Genomic DNA, 21,185 nt, shown 5'->3' on the forward strand with positions numbered 1-21,185 from the left:
TTCAATTAATTGCTCGATGGGCTACGCGCAACCGATCTTTCGATCCATATTGTTATTTTTATCGCCTGTAAGTATTGACATTCTCTGCGAGTCATTAAACAACGAAGCACGTTCTAATAGACTAGCCATTTATTCATTCATTAGATATGTTGGATATTTCTATTCATTACATGAGACATGTTCGTGTAAAGATCTAAAGGTGTAGAACAGGGAACTAAAGATCATAAAAGCATCGCTATCCTAAAGAGTCATTGACAAAGAAGTCTTGGAGCTCCTGGCGTCCACGTCCTGCTTCTCCTCTATGCAAATGGCCTGAATGCCCTCAAACTGAAGCGGATCGAGTTTGCATCGCATCAACATCGGGGCGGAGGCGTTCATTCGCGAAGCAAGCTTCATGGAGAAGAATTTGTAAGGCGAACAGGTGTAATGCTTATCCAACAGACAGCTCGAACCAATAAGTAACAAACAGACCCCCATGGTCGCCAGGGCGCAGGCGACCAACCAGTCAGGAACGTCCATTCCCACTTCGGGGTCAGTAGTGTCGTAGAGAATGTGCAGTTGCACAGAATGCCAGTCTTGGAGAAAGTTTTGGCCGAGCGACGCAAAGAACTTGGAGGCCCCGGTGGTTCCATTTCCGAAGGCTGACAAGGATAATGGGCGTGCCGTGCCGTTGATGACCTCAGGCAGATAGGTTATACTCGCGACATGGGTTTCTGTATTTGGTATAGGGTATGGCTCGCCTCTTAGAGACTCTAAGATTATCGGGTTGGCCTCCTGTCGCTTGAGCAAGATGATACTGAGTGAATTATACAAGCAGGCCAAGGAAGCCTTATTTCCTGTGGGCGAGACGCGGGTGAAGCATGTGAGTATATCGACGGTAGAGTCCACAGCCCTCGCTTCCATAAACACAGTCGTGTTTGACTTGATGGGCGTCTTGGAAACCAAAGTCTCCATGCCTTGGAACAGTTTATTATAATCGTCGAAGATGGCGGTTGAAACGTTGCGGAACTTGTCCAAGCTTGTTGACGCGAACCACGCCAAGGATACGGTCATGACTGAGATCTCTCCAGAGGGGAAGACATGCTTGGATGTTATGGTCTTGGGTAAGTCGATCAATCCGTCCGCGAGAGCGAAAGCCACAGTCGATCGCTTGTCCATTGACGAGCAGGACCAATTGCCGTGGGTCAGGTTAAAACCAGAGACCGGCAGCCGCGACAAGTTATCTGCGCCTCTTGTGGTTGTAAGGCTCCAGCGGTCACTCGAGAGTTTGATGAAAGTGGTATTTGGTTGCGAAGCGCCAAAGGAGTCATACGGCTGAATTAAGATGTCTGCGCAACCACTATTGTTGAAAGGGAGGCGATTCCTTGAGCCTCCGCTGAGAATCAGGCGGAACTGGTCGCACTCGATCTCATACTCGGATTTTCGTGGTGTATAAGTCCGGCCGCTCACTGCACCGGGGATGATTCTTGTGTCGTTGATCATCTGTCCCATGATATCGACAACGTTCTCTCCGGGTGCGAGAGACCTTGACCAGTCTGTGGACATGGACGGATCGGCCATATTGATGAATTGCGGGGTACTTGTGACAACATAGGAATTATTGGTTTGATGTACTGTACGGCTAACAAATTTCAGGACGATCTTGTCTGCAGAGCTCTCTATGATCCATGAAAAGAACGCTACAATCACAACGGCCTTGGCTGGATTGGGTGCGGTCTTGCGGGAGTTGACGAGGGCGTAGCACATTTCCGGATACCCGCCGTATCGGGCCCATCGGATGCTGGTGGCATATTCACCTCCGAATCTCGAGAAGATGGCCAAGGTTGCGTTGACGGCGGCGAGAAGAAGCAACTTGAAGACGGCCAAGGTTACGTTGATGGCTAGGATACTCCAGCCGAGGAACATGGCGGTGTTGGGGTGATTGTGAGAGAGGAGGGACAAAAAAAAATGAAGAAGTACGAATCTTACCTGGGTCTTTTAAAAATGGCGACGGTGAACCTTTGTCTAGCGAGCCAGGGCTCATTACAGGCTTTCAATTGCCCTGAATGTCGTTCCATAGAGTCCATGTCTGTTACTGTTTTGGTCTGTTTACCATTCTTGGGTTTTATGACGCGTGTGAGCATGCCTGCACGCAGACAATGCATGGCGACAAATTAATTTCACGGAAATAACGTAAACAAAGCACAGCATGCCCGTTCTTAGGTATCGATAAGGACTTTCATTAGTCAGAAAGCTATCCGGTGCTCATGTAGCTATATTCTTTGCGACGTATGAATTTGATTCAATCATGAAGGAACCCGCCACACTCATTTATGGCGGCATGCATAGGACAACTGGTGGCTTCGGTATCTGTTTTATTTGGTCCTGTACACTCTGAGTTACAACATAGCTGAGCCCCACGTGTTTGTTTATATGTATCTATAACCTTGGCGAGGTTTATTGTATTCGAATTGCATGTTCAGATGCTTTGTACCGCTTTCCATAGAGTGTAGCAAGTGGCGCCAAGCCGAGCAGGACACTCAGGTCTATAATCAACAATGTAAACAATGGAAAAATATAGCGCTTTCGCGAATACATTTAGGTCAATTAGCACAATGGTTTGCTTTGAAGGAGTTGTTCTGAAAGCATCATTATCAAGAAAGCTGCAACAGCAATAAATCGGCTACATGTTAACTGTTTTTTGATAGAGAAATGACACGACATTCGCATCAAAGTCGTTTACTAGTTGCAATCATAAGTCTTTGTAAACCTGTATAAGCCGAAACGCGCCCGGGCCAGTCGGTATTTTTATTTGTTACTGTCACTCTAGATACTGAATTGTCAGCCTTCAATTCGCACTCCTCGAGCTCCAGCATGGCTCGATGTCCCTCAAACTCCATGGGGTTCATCTTGGACTTGATCAGCATTGGAGCAGAGCTGTTAACCTCTGGGGCCAGTTGCATCGTCAGGACCTTGTACAGCGAACTGGTACATCGCTCTGGCAAAAGTATCAGTGCATACATCCATGTTGCCAGGCAAACAGCAGCAACTACTCCCATGCAGATCAAAAGCCATAGCGGGATCTCGAAACCCTGGTCCTGGTCCATGGTGTCGTAGACAACGTACAGCTTGGAGGCGTCCCAATCAGGATAAAAGTTCTGACCGAGCAATGCCAGGTACTGAGATGCAGAGGCGGTTGCAGCTTCCAAGCCGACCATGGAGACTGGAATTGGATGACCTCCAGCAGGAAGGCGGATGACGGTCATGTCAATAAAAGGTAACGGATCTGGAAGAGGGCTTCCTCCACGAGCTGCCTTTATGAGGGGGCTGATTGCTTGCCGTTTGGCCATGATGGTGTCGACAGAGCTGTACATGCAAATCAGTGGTGTCTTGCCGCCCTCGAATTTACTGTGTCGGGTGCTGCGTCCTACTATATCGATGACTGAGTTAATAGACCTCATTTCGACAAAGATGGTGGTTAATGGTGTGCGCAGTTAATTAATTCGACGCGAACGGACGAGCCTAAATGTTCCGTGCACAAACAACGTGCAATTAGGTTTGAACTATGTTATTCCTTCGTTCGTTGCATGGCATGTAGATACATTCCGCTGCCACATTTGATGGTTGTTGAGAGTACAACATATTTCAGATCCCAACACTTACATACGTGGATACAGTTTATTTATGTGTACCGACTCATCATACAAACTGTTCTTGCCTGCTATTCTAAACTTTTAATGTGCGGGCGAGAGCCAGTGAGATACTAACCGTGGGCATTAACATCGCGTTTAGCGATTCATGTAGTCCAGAATCGCTTCCGGAGGATATCTTGCGAAAGCAGTCGGAGTCATTGACATTTTGAATGTGCAAATGAAAGATATGTTGTGTTTATTTATGTAGTTGATGTATGCCTATCATACTGTTTGCTTGCCAGATTGCAGAAGCAAACAGGAAAGAAAGCATGCCAGCCTCATCACTATCTAACGATCGCTATGCGGACATTGCGACCGATACCTTATTCATTGAATGAGTAGTGCCGAGTATCTTGGGCAGATAGTTGAATGATCTACTTGTAATTGGCCATTCAATCCTAGCTATTTTTTCGAGCGAGGCATTTCTTTTGAACACTGTAAATGACGCGTGAGCTTCATCAAGAAACGCTCGTGCAGAGAGACAGTGCACTGTTTATCCATCAGATAACCCGTGTATATCCAAAGCTTTGCACATATGATCATAGTCTTCAACACGCAGACAATCAACAAGCCGAGAATCTCTGGGACGTATACTACGCTACAAGATACATTTAGAAGCCCTACGTCCTTTACTCAATTAATTCCATTCAGGGTGATATAATCCAAGAATAACCCAACCAGATGTTCCGTATCAGGCAGTAATACGAGGGAGGAGACGTCCATGACATGCGAGCGCAGCCCACTGCAGCATTCGATAGTTGTCCAGAGTGCTGAATATATCCATGCTTGCATATACGCAACATGCGTTATTCACATACGCTCTTACTCATATCAATAGGTACCCTGAAACCTAACAAGGGCACCATGCACATGTGTCAATTTAAATATTGCTCTTCCACACGAGCTATGTCTAGCGCAGCCCCGGAACTGTTCCTGGAGTTGCGCCTTCAAGTATTTTTCGGCCCTTGACATGCAGTGCCCGATAAACCCGCGAATGGGGTTCATCAAACTTAAAATGTTAAAAAAGGTCAACATTGAAGTGGCTTGTAAAAAAATGGGCGAGTTGTCCTTTTGGTCCTCCGGATGCGGCATTTTCATATCGGTGGACACTTTTCTTTTCCGAAGTTGTTCAATCCACACTCCACTCCTCCCCACCGATACCTATCGTTCCTGGACCGACAACAATGTTCGCCGTACGACCCTCTGTCAGGGCCACTTCAACAAAGTTTTCCTTCGCCCGGACATTGACCACTGTGGGACCTTCACCTGCTCGTCCGCTGCTGAGAACCTCGACGGCTGTTCCTACTAGATTTCAGCCGCATCGTCTGGGAATGCTCATTGCAAAGGCACAACCTTGGAGGACAGCTACCACAAGCACACAATTTATCCGTCGATGTTACTCTGCAGAATCAACCCAAGAGGAGGCGTCTATCCCTGTGCTGTCTGTCGAGGATATGATGCCTGTCGAGAACATCCGCAACATTGCTATCATCGGTAAGTTCCTCTCGTACAACCATGATCCGTTACTTCAGAAAGGCATGGGATCCGGATATTCGTTAACACTTCTGATTTACACTCATAATAGCCCACGTCGACCACGGAAAGACCTCACTTGTGGATAAGCTGTTGGCACAGTCTGGAGAGGCGCTTGGATCGACTCGTGTTATGGACTCTAACGCCCTAGAAAAGGAGAGGGGTATCACAATTCTGTCAAAGGTCACTTCAGTCGTTTACAAACCTTCTGATGACAAGTCTTTCAAGATCAACATCGTCGGTATGTAGTAGACTAGGACATATTGGTCAGTAAGAAGTATCGATACAACTAGACAAATGCAGTGACTAATGACCGGAAATTTGGAATAGATACCCCTGGACACGCTGATTTCGGTGGTGAAGTAGAGCGGATCTTGTCCATGGTGGATGGTGTCGCTTTGATCGTTGGTAAGTACGCTTACCTCATCCATATCGCCTTGACTAATAGTCGTTGATATGCAATACCTAAATATCCATGTCGATCCTCTTTTTCTAGATGCCAGCGAGGGACCGATGACTCAGACCAAGTTTGTTTTGAACAAGGCATTGTCGATTGGTCTTCGTCCTCTTGTTGTCCTCAACAAAGTCGACCGCCCAACCTCTCGTGTGGACGAAGTCGACGGACTGTTGCTGGATCTTTTTGGATCTTTGGGTGCGACCGACGAGCAGATGGATTACCCTATTGTGTACGCTTCTGCCAAGGAAGGATGGGCTACTCGCGGCATGGACGAGCCTCGTGAGAGCATGAAGCCTCTGTTTGATTTGATCGTCGACCACGTTCCTTCGCCTAAGGTCGACCGCTCAGATACATTCAAGATGTTGGTTACGCAGATCGACAGCAATCCTTACCTTGGAAAGTGTTTCCTTGGAAAGATTACTGGAGGTACGATCAAGATTGGTGACAAGATGCAGGCATTGAATCCCGAGGGCAAGCAGACCGAGTCAGGACGTGTGACAAAGATCTTTGTTCGTCGTGGACTGGAAATGATCCCAGTGAGCGAGGCTGGCGCTGGAGACATTGTTACTCTTACCGGCGTTGCCAATGCCACTGTCAATTCGACCCTCTGCGACTTGACCGTTACTGAACCACTTCCTGTAAGTTGATGTTGTCATCTGCCCAGGCGAACATGTGAGTTATTCTTTATACCGCTGTAATGACTGACATTTATTTCTCTTCGATAATGTTAGTCGAACCCTATTGATCCCCCAACCATTGCTATGAAATTCTCTGTCAATGACTCACCATACGCAGGAGAGGAGGGCAAAAATCTGACATCAAACATGATCAGAGAGCGCCTGTTGAAGGAGGCCGAGACGAACGTTGCGCTGCAGGTCGTGGAGTCAGATAACAAGGACGCCTTCGAAGTCCGTGGACGAGGAGAGTTGCAACTCGGAGTCTTGATCGAGACCATGCGCCGCGAGGGCTTTGAACTGAGTGTTTCGCCACCTCGTGTTGTCTTCAAGGAGAAGAATGGAGAGCGCCTGGAGCCTGTTGAAGAGGTCACGATTGATGTTGCTACACAGTACACGGGAACGATCATTGAGAAGCTGAGCAAACGCAAGGCGGAAATGAAGAGCTTTGAGGAGAACGGAGACAAGACCCGTATCGTGTTCGAATGCCCAACTCGAGGATTGTTAGGATACTCTGCAGAGTTCAAGAACGACACAAGCGGAGATGGCACCCTGAATCACACGTTCCTGGAATATGCACCCTTCAAGGGCGGTCTCGAGAGGTCGCGCAAGGGAAGCTTGGTCGCCATGGGGACTGTTGGAGCCGCTACCTCTTACGCCCTGAACTTGATCGAGCCCCGTGGAAAGCTTTTTATCCGTCCTGGTGACAAGGTTTACGCTGGCATGGTTATCGGGGAGTCATCGCGTGCAGGCGATTTGGAAGTCAACCCAACTCGTGCCAAGCAGGTTACCAACATCCGCACCGTGGCCAAAGACGAAAACATCATCTTGCGTCCACCAGTCGAGATGAGTCTGGAGTCGATGATCTCCTATATCGCTGGAGATGAGGTCTTGGAAGTGACACAGTCCTCGTTGAGAATCAGGAAGCGTGAGTTGGATGCCAACAAACGCCGTCAGAACCACCGCGCTGGCAGAGACTGAGCCTCCATTCTTTTTTAGAGCGCTCTGCATTCCATGTACCTAATCCATGCATCACCTTAGCACATCTCAACGGCGTGCTTCACACACATATCCTATCTTTTTGTCATTTCATTTGTACCTTAGAATAGATTCATCCATATACAGTTTAGACCAAAATTGCCCCATTCCATTGCACTAAAAAATACCAAAGGAATGTCCATGAATGTTAGAAACCCTTAGTATTAAGAAGTCATCAGAACGCCCGCAGGCACTGATGCACCTGTCTTTTATTGCTGTACCGTTTACTCTACTGTGGCAACCGATTTTTACATAAATATGATGCACTCCTCTCTGCTGAGTGCGCCAGTTTTCTCTCCCGCCTTTCTAGATGTCCTCTAATTCTCCGTCAGGTCCTCCTCGGCATTTTCCCTCGTTAAATCCATCACCTCAACCCTCATCGGCAACAAGTATCATCCGCAAGTCAACATCTTTTCTCTTACCATTGCAAGCCGTATCTCTACGCGCATTGAAGTTCTCAGTACTTGTTTCCTAGACATGGCCATCAGGCGTAGTAACAAAAACTCTTTCAACCCAACAACGACGGATGACCAGTCTTCAAATCGCGCACGAATTCCTCCTTCGGCAGGAAACAGCACTCGACGTATGCAGGACATGGATTTCGACAGGATGCTTCTGGCCAGCTGTATCAATAACTCGCTGTGTGCACCATATGGCGGGTCCTCTCCAAGGACCATCTCGTACCTAAATTACCTAAATATCCATTACACATCTCCCTGGCAACAGCGAATCCTATTAGCCAAACATCCATCTCGCTTCCAGGGCCGTACGCTGCCTTGACCGCCAATACCACAATGTCTGAACCTAGCTCGGATACCGCCTCTTCAAGTGGAATCGAGGGTATGCTGATAGTTACTGTTGTTGGCTCCGGTGTCCACATCTCATATGCCTGCCCGGAGCATGAAATCGACAGTCTATTATTACGCCTTCAAACAAAGTATAATAACAACTGCCCTTTTTATTCTTTCTTTTTTTGGCTGCGTGTCACGATCGTCTGTGCGTAGAGATCAACAATAGACGATCGCCGAGAATCAGACATTCAACCCTCCGCTCCGCCGTTACTGGAAAACTTGGATATGATCTCCCTATTCTTCGGACTCGTCCATCGCCGACAACTACCTGTCCTACCCGAACGTTGATAAAGCCTCAGTTTCCTCTCAAGTATCGCTTCTCTCTGTCATTCCGGCGACAATTTCTGGATCTACTTCTTCTCTCATGCGGCTTTACTTGAGCGCCCCTTCCATGCCACATTTGAAGTCTGATGGGGATGGCGGGTGCCCCTGCATTGAGATCAATGGCAATATCAGAAATAGTGCTAACGAGTCGGGAAAGATGCCTTCGACTGAGGATCACCACAAAATGCGATTGCAGAGACCACAGTACACTGACGGTCGCTCCTTTCAACTCTCCAGCGAGACTACTAGCTTTGCCACTCTCAACGCATTGAAATTGAATCCGAACGCTGGTATTAGAGCAGGTGGACATCCTGATATGCAAGTTCCTGCAAGGAGAGGTCTCACGTTGTACGACCAGCAATCGTCAGGTCTAAGCGACAACCAGATTGACAACACCTCTCAGCAGGGTAGTTTCCGTGAGCATGCGAGTAAGATTGCAGGTGTTACACATGTGATTGACAGCAAGGGCATACGAGTTAGAAAAAAATCTGGATTGGGGCCATGGTTCTCGTCGCTGTCTATGGCCATCATGTCCATCGGTGGCCCTAATCCTTCTAGAACGAAATTATCCTCAACCTCCTCAATCAAGATAAACGGAGCTAGGTCACCGACTGCGGCCCAAAGAGGCTTCTTTTCATCCGCAGAATGCTGCTGATAGGTCCCAATCAGCGCCCTTGCTAGTCGATGCAACTAAAGTCCCTCACCATTCGACAACCTCGACGCGATTATCACAATGCACGTCAGCACTCTCAGCAAACTTGTCCACGAATGGATCTCTCCATGCTACGCAACAGCTCTCAGGGCGTTGTACCTGTCATAACATGAACGTTCGTGGGTCATGTCTCCTTCACAAGGTCCTACCCAACCTTCCAACCACTGAGCGGAGGAACAAAAAGACAAAGAACGATGAAAGACGAAAGACCAAGCGACCATCTTTAGATTCGGTAGAATCCTTTTTGTCGTTCGTTTCGCCCATCAAAAGATCGTGCCCTCCATCGCAATCACCTCAAGAGTCCAGTATTACTCCGAGCTCTACAGGAGAGATGTGCGCTCAATTCTCTCGGCCGCCGATAACGCCCAACCCTCCATGTCAAGACTTGTGCCATGCACTGCCATCCATCGCAGATCCGAATATAAGGTCACAGGTGTCTTCCATCCATGTCCTAGCCAAAATCATCCCTCCAACTGCCACACAGCGTCTATCTCTACAAAATACGAAGGAAAGGTACTCTGGCTGTGCATCCGAGGGACTTGGTAAGGCATTGGATATTGACTCGGAAGAAAGATACAGGCATGAAATACAGGAAATGACTAGATCGTCCGCGATCAATATAGTCAGAACTACTACAGGTCGTCTAGACAATATGTCGTTTGAAAGAGAGAACATCCCATTTTTTGAGCCATTTCAGACAGACATTCAAGGGTCAAGCTATGTCAGCTTCCATTTTGACATGGACGATGATGAGGACTCTGGCGACAACACTGGTACCCCTGGCATGTAAAATGAAGTACCCATTTCATCCTCGCGCATGTAAGGAAGCATTATGCCTCAGCATCTGGCTATCAAGAATAAAAACCTCATCGCTGATCTGGAAGATCTACATTGCTTTGAAGTCCCAGAAACAAACGTTCTCTAAGCAAATCCCTTCCTCTGTCACGCTTTTTTTATTCGGCGGACCCGATTACCGTTAGGTCAGCCTCAGCCGTTTTCTTTATAGTCCACTTTATAAAATCGTCATTTCCAGACCATCACTTCGAATTGCTGCAGCAGATCTGCGAGTGGAATAAATCGTCGTTATAGGTCGTTATAGGTATGCTCGGTCTTTTAAACCAGATCCTGATTTCTCCTTTGCAATCAGAGCTCGCGAATAAAAGAAAAGGTGCATTGAGAAAGAAGGTCATCAACAATTGCAGGAGAAGGTCCAGCTTAGAGAGCTGTCCGAGGATGCTATGAGTGGTTTCGACCCGATTAAATTGGCGAGGTTCTTCTCAATGGAGATTCTTGGGGGAACACCAGAGATTGAGTCCTCTACTAATGAAACTTCGAGGAAATGCGTTATATACCGAAGATGTACTCGATGGTGCATTGGAGAAGTTCGTGGTGGACCTGGATGGGCTCGACGATGGTCCTCATAGAATAAAAATTATTTGTGACAGTAACAAATCGAGTCGATGCTATGTCGATCTTTGAACAGCTCGGTGTCATGATGGATGGCCCCACTCAGACAACCTAATGGTACTTGCTTGGTGAATTTGCTCTTTCCGTCAGTTCCAGTGCTGTCTCGTGGTCTAAGTGTAAGTATTATCGACCATGTAAAGATTGGCCTGTATTTCCTGCCCAAGTATAATTCCTGCATTATGGCATGGCATGGCATTTGACACAGCGGAGGCAAAAAAGAACTCATGATACATCGGAAAGATGCCTATACTCACTCCATCAGTAAAATGGTGAAGTTGTCGCACCATATATAAAGTACTTTATTTCCCAAACACCAAAGCCCTGGTTTCTCCCCTTGCCCGTCCCCTTATTCAAGCTGTCATCGTCTTGTCCGCACTTTCTTCTCCTGATCAGAAGAAAACGTGAATCCTAGCAAACCAACACATCAGACATGGCTAGCTTTCACGAACAGATCGACGCTGTGGTCCGGCCTATCTGTTACGACGTGGAGGCCAATGGTTTTCTCCGAGAAATGGATCCTTGGTTGGGCTCAGACGCTTCCGTTGTCGGCAATACCAGCTATACCAACCCTGACATCCACACCACAAACGTAGTCATCGATTGCGACCATAGCGAACCCATCAGTGATATGCCATCCTCAGACCAGCCGTTATCGTGCGAGATTATTCAGGTGTCAGGGGCATGGGTCTACGGCTACAATCCCAACGCCGGCCCTATCTCTTCGCCAATTACTAACGAGCAAAATCTTTTTTCCATCATTCTCGACCTTTGTCTGTGAACCTGTATCCGATAATGGAGCGGCCGGACGCGCCATCGGAGGTGTCTCCTTCCTTCTTTGATGCTCATCTCCCCTGCTGCTCTCTTCTTACTGCGATCGATTTTGGACTATCCTGACAGCTAACGCCTACTCCACAAGCGCCTTCAATATTAATGTCGTACGACTGTCTGGATCATGGTCATATAGAGAATCAACTATAGCGAATATGGCCCAACTAGTTTGGTCGTTACTACTTCCTGGTCACACAAAGAGCCTTTGCATGTAGCGCACGTACCAATTATTTATTGAAATACGCGATTACTTCCTGATGTCCAACATGAACAGCTCCACTTGGTGCTCCAGTGCCCCGCAAAACTCTTTCGTCACTTTGGTTTTGGACTCCTGTTTCCTTTCCTTATCCCCATCCATATCTCCATCCGCTGGTCTGCCGTCCTCCCTCTTGCTATCACTATTCAAGAACACATAATGACCGCCATACAACTGCGCGATGCGCTCCTTGACCTGCTCCCTACTCAAGTTCTGCTCCGTCTCCTGCTGTTGCGTAAGCTTTCTCTTCAACGTCAAAGCTTTCCCATCATCAAATCCATCAGCGCTCGAGTTCCGCTACTGCCACTGGCAATCCCCTCTGTATTCTTTCTCCACCTGCCTTCATCGGCAGCAGATGCTCTGACAACCTTCATCCAGCGTTCCCAAAGAGGACACCGACTATACTCGTCTATGATCCAGTTGATGTACTCTGTCTCTAGCAGTCTTCGCTCAGGCTGTTTTAGTGCCTCAAAAGTCACCAGAGGATCATGTCTCAAGATTCCAACCCGATCCCTCTGGAAAATAATTCTGGTCGCCCATTGACGATGGTGGGGTAGGAGCCATGGGTGTCGCGTCGCAGCCCCCTCTTCCTGACCGAACACTGAAGCGCGCGATCCAACTGTGGACTTTCCAATCGTTTTGCAGCTTCGTATATTTAACTGTGTGGAGAAGTGGACAAGACGAGCAAAACGGCTGGCTAATTTGATATGATAGCCCTAGCTAAGTTGAATCAATCAGCCTGGTTAACGTGTACCGACGGGCTGAGCAAGTCTTAAATTTACAGAGGCAGCGAATGTTAATTTGACAATCCTTAATGCTGAACATGGCGTGTAGCTTGTATGGCTACAGCGCAAATTCGCGCTGGTCTGCTGCACGCCTTTGCCATTCTCCTATTAAGAGAGTCGCACCAAAGCGCGTGAGCACCAATAGGATACACTCGTTTATCAAGTGCACCCTTAAAATCCTTTCCTTATCGCTCCCGTCCACAGCCCTACCCATACCTCTCCTTCCACTTTCATGCCTCGGCTTTACCCCTTCCATTTCCGTCTCAGCTTCATCACCTCTATTCTCGCCTCAGCTTAACCATTTCATACTCGCCCTGATTTTTTATCTTTTTATCAGTGAAAAACACCTTAATAAGTGCATAGAGTCCCACGTATAAAATAAGAGACGACCAATCGCTGTTGGTGTTGCATTAATTTGTAAAAATTATTTTGCAATCGCACATCTTGTCATCCTTGGAACTTCCATTCCCTCTTTCTCCTCTCTCTCTCCTTTCCTCACCCTCACTCACTCCATCTCTCTATCGCACACAGAGAATAGAAAAGGTATCTATCCCATCCCAAAGTCTAACAATTTATATCCCAATTGAAAGCAGCCATTCACCGGGGAGGCGATATGGATATGAAGGAACGCGAAAAAACCACCTCCGATTCAAGAAAGAGACGAAGACGCCTTTAGGGCGAAATAAAAATATTATTTTATTGCCTTCCCCAGCCAAACGGTCGTCTCTTATTTTATCCATGAGGCTCTAACTAGTAAATATCTAGCCGGTGTGGTGTGCAGATACTCCTCATTAACCTCTCCTGACACTATACTTTATAGCAATACCGGACACAGTTCCAACAAGAAAGGTTGCTGAATCTTAAACGCAAGAGCACGTAGCTTTCTGTGCTGCGTCATTAATGCCATTGCTTTCTTCTGTCCAGGTCCTAGGACTCCTATGTCCGGTACTCTCAAAGTCGCAAAGCCTTGATCGAAATAGATGTGCCAAGAAGTCAGCGAGAAAAAAAGTGGATTGTTTAATGTGGGATTCTTGTAATTTATACTGGAACTCGTCTCTGGTACTGATTATGGCTGACTAAAATAATATTCGAGCAGCAGAAGCTACCGATACAGCATGGCCTCTGATCTATCTGTAGACTTGTCGCTGGTCAATAGCCATTGTCACAAGTGCGGCAGAATGAGGGGGCGGTTCTAGCGCTGAATAAAGTGGATGGCCGCAAAGGCAAATCGAATTGGTGTTTGAATATTTGAATCCTTTCTAGTTCATCTCTCACATAGATTAAGACAAAGTCGCTTCAGATACATCGAAAGCTTACCTCCTTTGCATTTTTCATTGATTCCTCCATGGCGTGCAGGAAGTATTCCTCTGGGCCAAGAGAAAAATTCTTAAAGCTAAGAAGAATCTTCGTTGGATCAAGATTCCCTTCATCATCCTCCATAGATGTCATATCCCACTCGGATTCTCGAATCTGTACCCACGCTCTTCTGTCGTGACGCATCTTTTCCAGGCTTCTCTCTGCTGAGACATGCCCTTTCCCTATGGCCTTAAGGTACCATTCCTCTGCTTTCTCGTCATCCGGCCTTGTACCTCTTCCGTGTTGGTACATGTATCCCATCATGTATTCCGCATGAACATATCCTTGAACTGCAGCTTTGTTGAACCATTCGAGCGCTAGCGTATCGTTCAGCCAAACATCGAAATACATCTTCCCAAGAGAGTACTGTGCATGCGCGTCATTAACTGCTGCGGCCATGTGATACCATTCCGCCGCCTCGACAAATCGGTCCTGGGTAAACAGCAAATCACCAAAGTTGGACCAAGCTTCCTGATATCCCTGTTTTGCGGCCTTTAAATACCAGCCCTCGGCTGCGACACAGTCCCCTCTATCGTGGTAATGAACGCCCATGGTGTTCTGCGCCCTTGCATTCCCCAGATTAGCCGCAATCAAGAACCATTTCAACGCTTCTTCTTCATCTATTGGAACCTTGCTCCCGGCACGGTACATGGCTCCTATGTAGTTGGCAACATCTCCATTCTTATGCGCCATGCTCTTGAGTGCTTGCAGTCGTCCGCTGTTCGTACTGTCTATCATTGGCGCTGGGTCCACGTCTTCTGTAGTGACAATGGGGCACTCCAATGGTCTTTTCTTGGGCTCCTCGTCTAGACACCGAACCATCCACCGCATGTAGTCTTCGGAACCTTTTCCCATTTTCCTCATAACCATCCCCAGTGCAAAGATGTCTGAATAGAAAGAATACTGGGGAGAGTCCGAACGCAGCTCTGGTGCCATCCATCGCTCATCACAGTCCATATCGTCGGATCCGAACCCCGCTATCTTGGCGTCGAAATTCCTGGTAAGGAGGATGTTTGATGTTCTGATTTTCCTGTGGACGAAGTCCATACCTTGGAGGTACACGAGTCCACTGCTGATCTGCTTCGCGATCTCCTCCCTTCTGTCTCCAATTTCATCAATGTTGTCGGCAAGAGTGCCACGGTCCGCAAAGTCCATGACCTGGATGTTGCCATAATGATGGTAGAACTGGATGATGTTCCTATTCCTCATAGCCATGAGATCGGTCTCTCGTATATTACCAACAACTTCCTTTATGGCTACACCTCGAACACCGCATTGTCCTACGCGCACCTTTACGTATTCTGTCCAGCTCAAGTACTCTGGCCGACCATAACAGGCTGTACACATGCCCAACTTGATGGTTGCTATAGAAAGATATCATACAAAAATACACTTCAAGAGAGTGAGTTTTCAATGAGTCCAGTGCTTCGAGGACTAGTAAACAGTCAAGATGGGCGGGAGGAGAGGTGGTTTTGAATAATGATACTATGAAGGAAGCACATACTCATTTTGAGCCTTGGTAGAAGATGCTGGGGATAGAGAAGATAAGAGAAGCTTCGCCAAGAAGAGATAAAAACAAAGAAAGGATTTAAGGGGGATTTATTGCTTCTACTCGTTCTTGCCTTCACATGCAAACACTACATGTCCCGTAGCAGATGATTGCCCTTAGCCAAAAGATTCCCTTCCTTTATGGCCTAACCCAGGTTTTGATTACTCTCGTAGAGCCTTGTCCTACGGTTCGTCTCAAGAACGATCATAGCCAACTCGTTGGCCGCATCTGGGTCTCCGTTCTCAACCGCCTTCTTGTACCACTCCATGGTCTTGTCCAAGTCCTCTTTCACGCCCCAGCCGTAACGATACATCGTACCCATCGCATACTGCGCTTGGCCATACCCCTGGTCAGCTGCACGTTGGAACCACTTAATGGCGGTAGTGTAGTTTGGTCTGACGCCCCATCCTGTACGATACATGAGCCCAATGTTATATTGTGAGATGCGATCCCCAGCCGCCTTACGGCACCACCTCATCGCCTCAGGATACTTTTCCTGGCCCAAGCAGATCCTACCCATCCCAGTCGCCGCAGATATATGTCCTTGATTCGCTGCCTTTTGCATCCAGTGTACTGCTTCTATGGGATCTGGAGGTACGCCATGGCCATAGTAGAACATAACACCCAACTTATACTGCCCATCCGAATTTTCCTGCTCGGCAGCCTCGCGGTACCATTTCAAAGCTTCAATATGGTTGCCTGCTTTGAAACAGCTGACACCCATCAAATGCTGTGAAACGGCATGTCCACCTCTTGCTGCACTGAGATGCCATCTGCGTGCCTCGCCTTCGTTCTTGGTCACTCCATGGCCCTGGCTATACATCTCGCCCAAGACATAGCTGCCCACCGGATGATGGCTGACTTGTCGTGCATAGTCCTGTGCTTGTTCGTAGAGCCCAGATCTATAGTACTCAAGAGCCTTTACAGCCTTTGCCACATCGCATCTTAGGTCGGCAGGCTCGAGCCGGAGCTCAATCGCATTGGATCTGTCCTTGAGAAAGTCCTGATGCTCGAGGCGCATCCGCCCCAGTTCATTCAGATCATTGGCGTGGGTATCCATGCTCGCGTCACATTTTCCACCCGCCACGAATTGGGATAGAATATGTAGGTTCTTGTCCTGTACATCGGCATCCCCCGTTGCCAGCCGCGCTAGCTGTTCCTGTATCTCCCTCAAAGAACATCCATACTTCAGAAACAATACTGCTCTAGCTTTCGGTCTGCACTTTGGGTCCAAATCCCAACAAGCTTGCATGATATTACGGTATTCGTGCGGGACGTCCTCCAGCTTCTCCTCCAAAACTTGGCGCCTGTTGCATGGTTCCGCGGCTGATGACGCCATCTCCCACATGACAATCCCAAGAGCGTAGATATCGGACTCAGGCGAATACGCAGTTTTATCCTCCAGCAGTTCGGGGGCTGTCCATCCGGGACTTCCATCGCACGGCTTCTTGTCCTTTTTGTCCGTGATTGTCATCGCTGACCCAAAATCGCAGAGCTTGGCCTCGAGTTTTTTGGTCAACAACACATTGTAGCTCTTGATGTCGCAGTGTATGATGCCCAGACTGTGTATGTAGGAAAGTCCGTGAGCAATCTCACCCGCAATCCTCTCTTTGTCTTCCCACTGCAGTCTGGAGATGGCGCTGTTGAGGTCTCCACCCTCGGCATCCTCCATAATAAGTTCAAGCGGTTCCTCGACGGTGTAGTGGTAATACTGAATGATATGCCTGTCTGCAAGATTCTTGATAATCTCCACCTCCCGTAAAAACGACTCCTCCTGACCCGTTCGGGGACTCTTTATCGCGACTCTCTGCCCTCTCCAGATATGCCCTGGCGCTACGTCTCCTTGCGTTGATATTGCCATGGTTCGCACTTGATGTGTTGGTTGGGATTGTTGAAGGAAAGATGTTTGATGTGACAAAAAAAAAGCTTCGCCTTTTTTTACGTTAAGGGGGGGTTTTGGTTGATGCTGTGTAACTACACAAGTCGACAGTTCTCTGACGATGAATTGATTCCGCCTTCGCCACTGTCTGAACCTTCCTTCATTTCTCTTCTTTTGTTTCCACTTGACCCAACTAGACCTCCACAACTGAATCCGACACTTGAAACTACTTTACTGCTGAAATAAGATGGCCGATATAACAAGTGCCGTTGCCAACCTGGTGGCCAGTATCTCTAGCGCAGCAGGACGTACTCGGGTCAACAAGAGATCATGCTTTTACCTGGCCCTCAGATGTAATTACGTGCTCGAACGTCTCGAGAATGGAGAACTTGGTTCGCCGACCGACCCTAAGCTGAAGGGGCTGGTCGCCACCCTTGAAGCATGCAGGAACGACCTCACCAAGTTCACAGGCCTGGGATTTCTTATGCGCCTCATCAAGTCTGGAGAAATACCGTTAATCTGCGATATGCACGCGGAGAACCTGGATTGGTGGCTGGCCACAGTTCCTGAGAGAATGTCCGACGCAGAGTTGCTTGACGAGGATTTGGGGGCTATACGCCTTGAGGAGGGAGTGTCCAGGAATCAAGATGAAGGGAGAGCGATTCTACGGTCCGATATGCCCTCTCGGATTTCGAAAGTCCTGATTGTGGACCCAGGCAAACTTGAGATTGGAGGGGAAGTAGGAAAGTTCCCATTTGGAACCATTTACATGGGGACTTACGACGACAAGCCAGTCTATGTCAGGGAGGTAGGCAAGGAGTTCGCAGGTGCCCATCTCGATCTTATCATGACCAGTATCCGCCTTAGCAGGTGTCTTGCGGACTGCCAGAATATCCTTCACGTGCATGGTATCTCTGAAGGATTTCGTATCGTGACCAACGCTACCACCCACGGTCCTTTAAGTGAATTCTTTATCAAGGATGCGCCGCAGAAGGTTGCCATTGCGCGCAAGGTCGCTGATGCCATAATGGCCATGCACGACATTACGGCGGGCAGGGAGTGTGTGATCCACAGGGACATCAGGGCCGCCAATGTTTTGATCAACAAGAGCCAGGATGGGGATCTGGAGCCCAAGATCACTGGATTCGAGATGTGCAAGCAGAGTACATCCCGTACTGGCCAATATCCTGAGATAGAAGAGAGTTACCGCAGGTGGTGGTCCCCTGAAAGGACCAGCAAATACGGAACCTCCACAAAATCGGACGTTTACTCATTCGGCGTTCTCATGTACGAAATCTCTACCGGTAAAGAGCCAGGGGATGGGGATCTCGTGAAGATGGAGGGCATGAGGATCTGCGCCGAGTATACCGCGTTGATGGAGAGATGCCTCGATGACCACTACGATGCGAGGCCGAAAATGGATCAGGTCGTCCAGGAACTGTTATCGATTGAGAACATCCTCATGGTTGGCGTAAGAGAGCCTTAGATAGGCGTTTTTTCTTTGTTTTTATTTTAACTTGGAGTAAATATGCTGTGATGGAGTGAATAGGGGGTCCGATTTCTAAAATCTCAATAGACCTCAAAGGAAGAGAGGATATGGATGGATGAGAGGGCGTGAAAGAATGGTTAGAGGAGAGAATTTTTAAGTCCTAAGCCCAAATCAGGCAGACAATCGGGAGTATAGCCTAGATTAAGGACCGCTTCCTTTTTGCATGAGAGGAAACTGCTTCAAGTACGAGGGCCTTAAGGAACTTTTCATCTGCTTGCCATAATTGTCTCCTAAAACTCATCAAGAGCAAAGCAAGTTGGGAAAAATAATCCCGCCATGTAATGTATCATGCACGAGTAAAGCTCTATACTGGTATGACGGTACCATTGAAGCGATGTCTCCATCCCTGCAAACTAAACTTCTAGCTGGAAAAAGTAGCATCTCTTAAGGTACGGACCGGGAATCGGATTTAAGTGTTACTTACAGTGTCTGTTGTACGTTCAAGCCCTAGTATGACAGCTAGAGAGTGTACCTGAGACTCTTGCAGACGATTAGGACCAGTAGAGTGAATCCATGGTGAAATAAAGGCTTATTGAGTCGAATGCCGCTATCTAGATTAGGTATATATTGGGCTCACACAGTGGGGAAGTTAGAGACTGGGCGCAGCACTATTGGCATCATGATATCCAGTCCACCGTCGGCCAATAAAAAAGATTTTTAACCAGAGCCATATTCAACGACCCTCTACGGCGTAGTATACGTATACGAGTATACTCGTTACCATTGACTATACTCTATCAACTACTCGAGCATATAATCGCGTTACGCGCGCCGAGTATAGAGGCCACCACCAACCAGCCGATAATAGGGGAAGGTAAGGAAGCCATCAAGAGAGGCGGCGATGGGAATAGGTTGTGAGTAGAAACTGGGGTAGACTGTCGAGAAATTATATGGCGAACTTTGTTCAATAAGGTTTATGCACCGTATTGTATACGTGGCTTACAGTGGGGTATGGTACCAACCAACCAATTGGCGCTCATTATACCCCGATCTGTATACTCGTATAGGGTTGTTGAATATGCCTCTGATGACATCTAAAGCGCTGGTGCATTGCGCTTTGCCCCTGGCATATTTTGCTTGCGTAACCTTAAAACTCTCATTGTTGAAGGATAAAGCAAAGACAAAGCTCAGATCACGCGCTTGAAGGAGGAGTGTCACCATGAGTTTCGTGATTATTGCCAGTGTCGTACCAAATTCTTTGGACAAGACCACCACGCTTCTTATCAAGCCGTCGACAAGACTCGGCTATCCATCTTCGGAACCGATTGCCTCGATACAGTTCCTGTGGTCGGATCATGTCAGTATGTTCTTAAGATGGATAAGCTCTATTCCATACGGCGGCGGTATTGAGGATGAGATGATACGTCTGATTAACAACACTCGCAACATCCCTCAACATCGCATTGGACGGATATAAACACCACGGACTTTCAGCTACGGGGTTGGACGCAACCAGGTGGACTTGCGGATGTTGAATACAGAATTCTCCAATCGTTACTTTTCTAGCGATAGCTGTACGGACATGATTTTTTTTTTTTTTCCAAGGCCAGGCCACAACAAACTATACTCAGTCGAAAGTTGCAGTTCCAGAAACCATACACGTGTGGTGGATGAATTGGGCGCGCGGATAATGATGAACAGGTTCGGCACGGTATGCGGTACTACAGACTACGAGCTGATAACGTTTATGCGAGGCGTCCCGGAGAGGTTTGCTTCCTATCCGAAAATGCTCATTACTAAGTGCGTGTTTTCGACTGGCGAGGTCCATGCTCTTTCGATGACCACTGCGTGGTTCTCACCGCAGAACTACAAAATCTTCAACCAAGTGGCAAGAATGGCTTTCGAGGAGCCGGACGAGTTACTACAAAATCTGGATCATCCATAGGAAAGGCAGCCTTCAAGTCGAACTCTACTTTGTTCATCGAAGTCCGGACTCGAGAAGCTACAGTTGACGCTGCAGCCTGCTATTCTTTCAAGACAGATCTTTACCTCCTTCGCAACAATACTAGCGTGGCATGCATCTATGTCAGCGTTAATACGCTTTTATTGAAACCAAGAGCATTTGACTCATTTACCTTAGAAGCCTTAGGGGGCGATCGAATGCCTACACCACGGAATAACAGCTTAGCGATGACCACTAACCACGCCCTTCCTAGGGACGAGAATGATGTGGGACATATACCCATCCCCACGTTATGGGACGCTACAGCTTCTGCTGCACTATTATATGGCCTCCCTAGGACACAGCTTCCTCCA

At 47.8% G+C, this 21,185-nt stretch overlaps 7 protein-coding genes across 7 annotated transcripts; 3 read left to right on the forward strand and 4 right to left on the reverse strand.

Moving 5' to 3' along the window:
• Positions 1–240: 240 nt before the first annotated feature.
• On the reverse strand, positions 241–1,905 carry BC939DRAFT_498866 (uncharacterized protein; the record flags this gene model as incomplete). Its single annotated transcript, XM_051559876.1, has 1 exon — positions 241–1,905. One exon carries the CDS (start codon positions 1,903–1,905, stop codon positions 241–243), a length of 1,665 nt encoding a protein of 554 aa, XP_051416899.1.
• Positions 1,906–2,708: 803 nt separating this feature from the next.
• Positions 2,709–3,440, reverse strand: BC939DRAFT_517460 (uncharacterized protein; the record flags this gene model as incomplete). The annotated part of the gene is made up of 1 exon (XM_051561170.1): positions 2,709–3,440. The coding sequence occupies one exon, from the start codon at positions 3,438–3,440 to the stop codon at positions 2,709–2,711; it is 732 nt and encodes a 243-aa protein (XP_051416900.1).
• Positions 3,441–5,125: 1,685 nt separating this feature from the next.
• BC939DRAFT_391919 (GTP-binding protein TypA) lies at positions 5,126–7,316 on the forward strand (the record flags this gene model as incomplete). The annotated part of the gene is made up of 5 exons (XM_051551994.1): positions 5,126–5,165; positions 5,257–5,445; positions 5,535–5,612; positions 5,701–6,299; positions 6,393–7,316. The coding sequence occupies 5 exons, from the start codon at positions 5,126–5,128 to the stop codon at positions 7,314–7,316; spliced, it is 1,830 nt and encodes a 609-aa protein (XP_051416901.1).
• Positions 7,317–7,850: 534 nt separating this feature from the next.
• On the forward strand, positions 7,851–9,274 carry BC939DRAFT_524995 (uncharacterized protein; the record flags this gene model as incomplete). Its single annotated transcript, XM_051561293.1, has 3 exons — positions 7,851–7,998; positions 8,100–8,213; positions 8,518–9,274. 3 exons carry the CDS (start codon positions 7,851–7,853, stop codon positions 9,201–9,203), a joined length of 948 nt encoding a protein of 315 aa, XP_051416902.1. The 3' UTR covers positions 9,204–9,274.
• Positions 9,275–13,732: 4,458 nt separating this feature from the next.
• On the reverse strand, positions 13,733–15,516 carry BC939DRAFT_185513 (uncharacterized protein). The gene is made up of 3 exons (XM_051550482.1): positions 15,243–15,516; positions 13,914–15,150; positions 13,733–13,794 (listed from the first exon to the last, which is right to left on the reverse strand). Exons 2-3 carry the CDS (start codon positions 15,105–15,107, stop codon positions 13,789–13,791), a joined length of 1,200 nt encoding a protein of 399 aa, XP_051416903.1. The 5' UTR covers positions 15,108–15,150; positions 15,243–15,516; the 3' UTR covers positions 13,733–13,788.
• A 6-nt stretch (positions 15,517–15,522) lies between these two features.
• BC939DRAFT_436978 (kinase-like domain-containing protein) lies at positions 15,523–17,398 on the reverse strand. The gene has a single exon (XM_051553639.1). The coding sequence runs from the start codon at positions 17,360–17,362 to the stop codon at positions 15,647–15,649; it is 1,716 nt and encodes a 571-aa protein (XP_051416904.1). The 5' UTR covers positions 17,363–17,398; the 3' UTR covers positions 15,523–15,646.
• A 1-nt stretch (position 17,399) lies between these two features.
• BC939DRAFT_436979 (kinase-like domain-containing protein) lies at positions 17,400–18,934 on the forward strand. The gene has a single exon (XM_051553640.1). The coding sequence runs from the start codon at positions 17,628–17,630 to the stop codon at positions 18,864–18,866; it is 1,239 nt and encodes a 412-aa protein (XP_051416905.1). The 5' UTR covers positions 17,400–17,627; the 3' UTR covers positions 18,867–18,934.
• The last annotated feature ends 2,251 nt before the right edge of the window (positions 18,935–21,185 follow it).

This window comes from Gamsiella multidivaricata, assembly GCF_025024155.1.
Source record: "Gamsiella multidivaricata strain RSA 2152 chromosome Unknown BC939scaffold_4, whole genome shotgun sequence".
Classification (NCBI taxonomy): Eukaryota; Fungi; Mortierellomycota; class Mortierellomycetes; order Mortierellales; family Mortierellaceae; genus Gamsiella; species Gamsiella multidivaricata.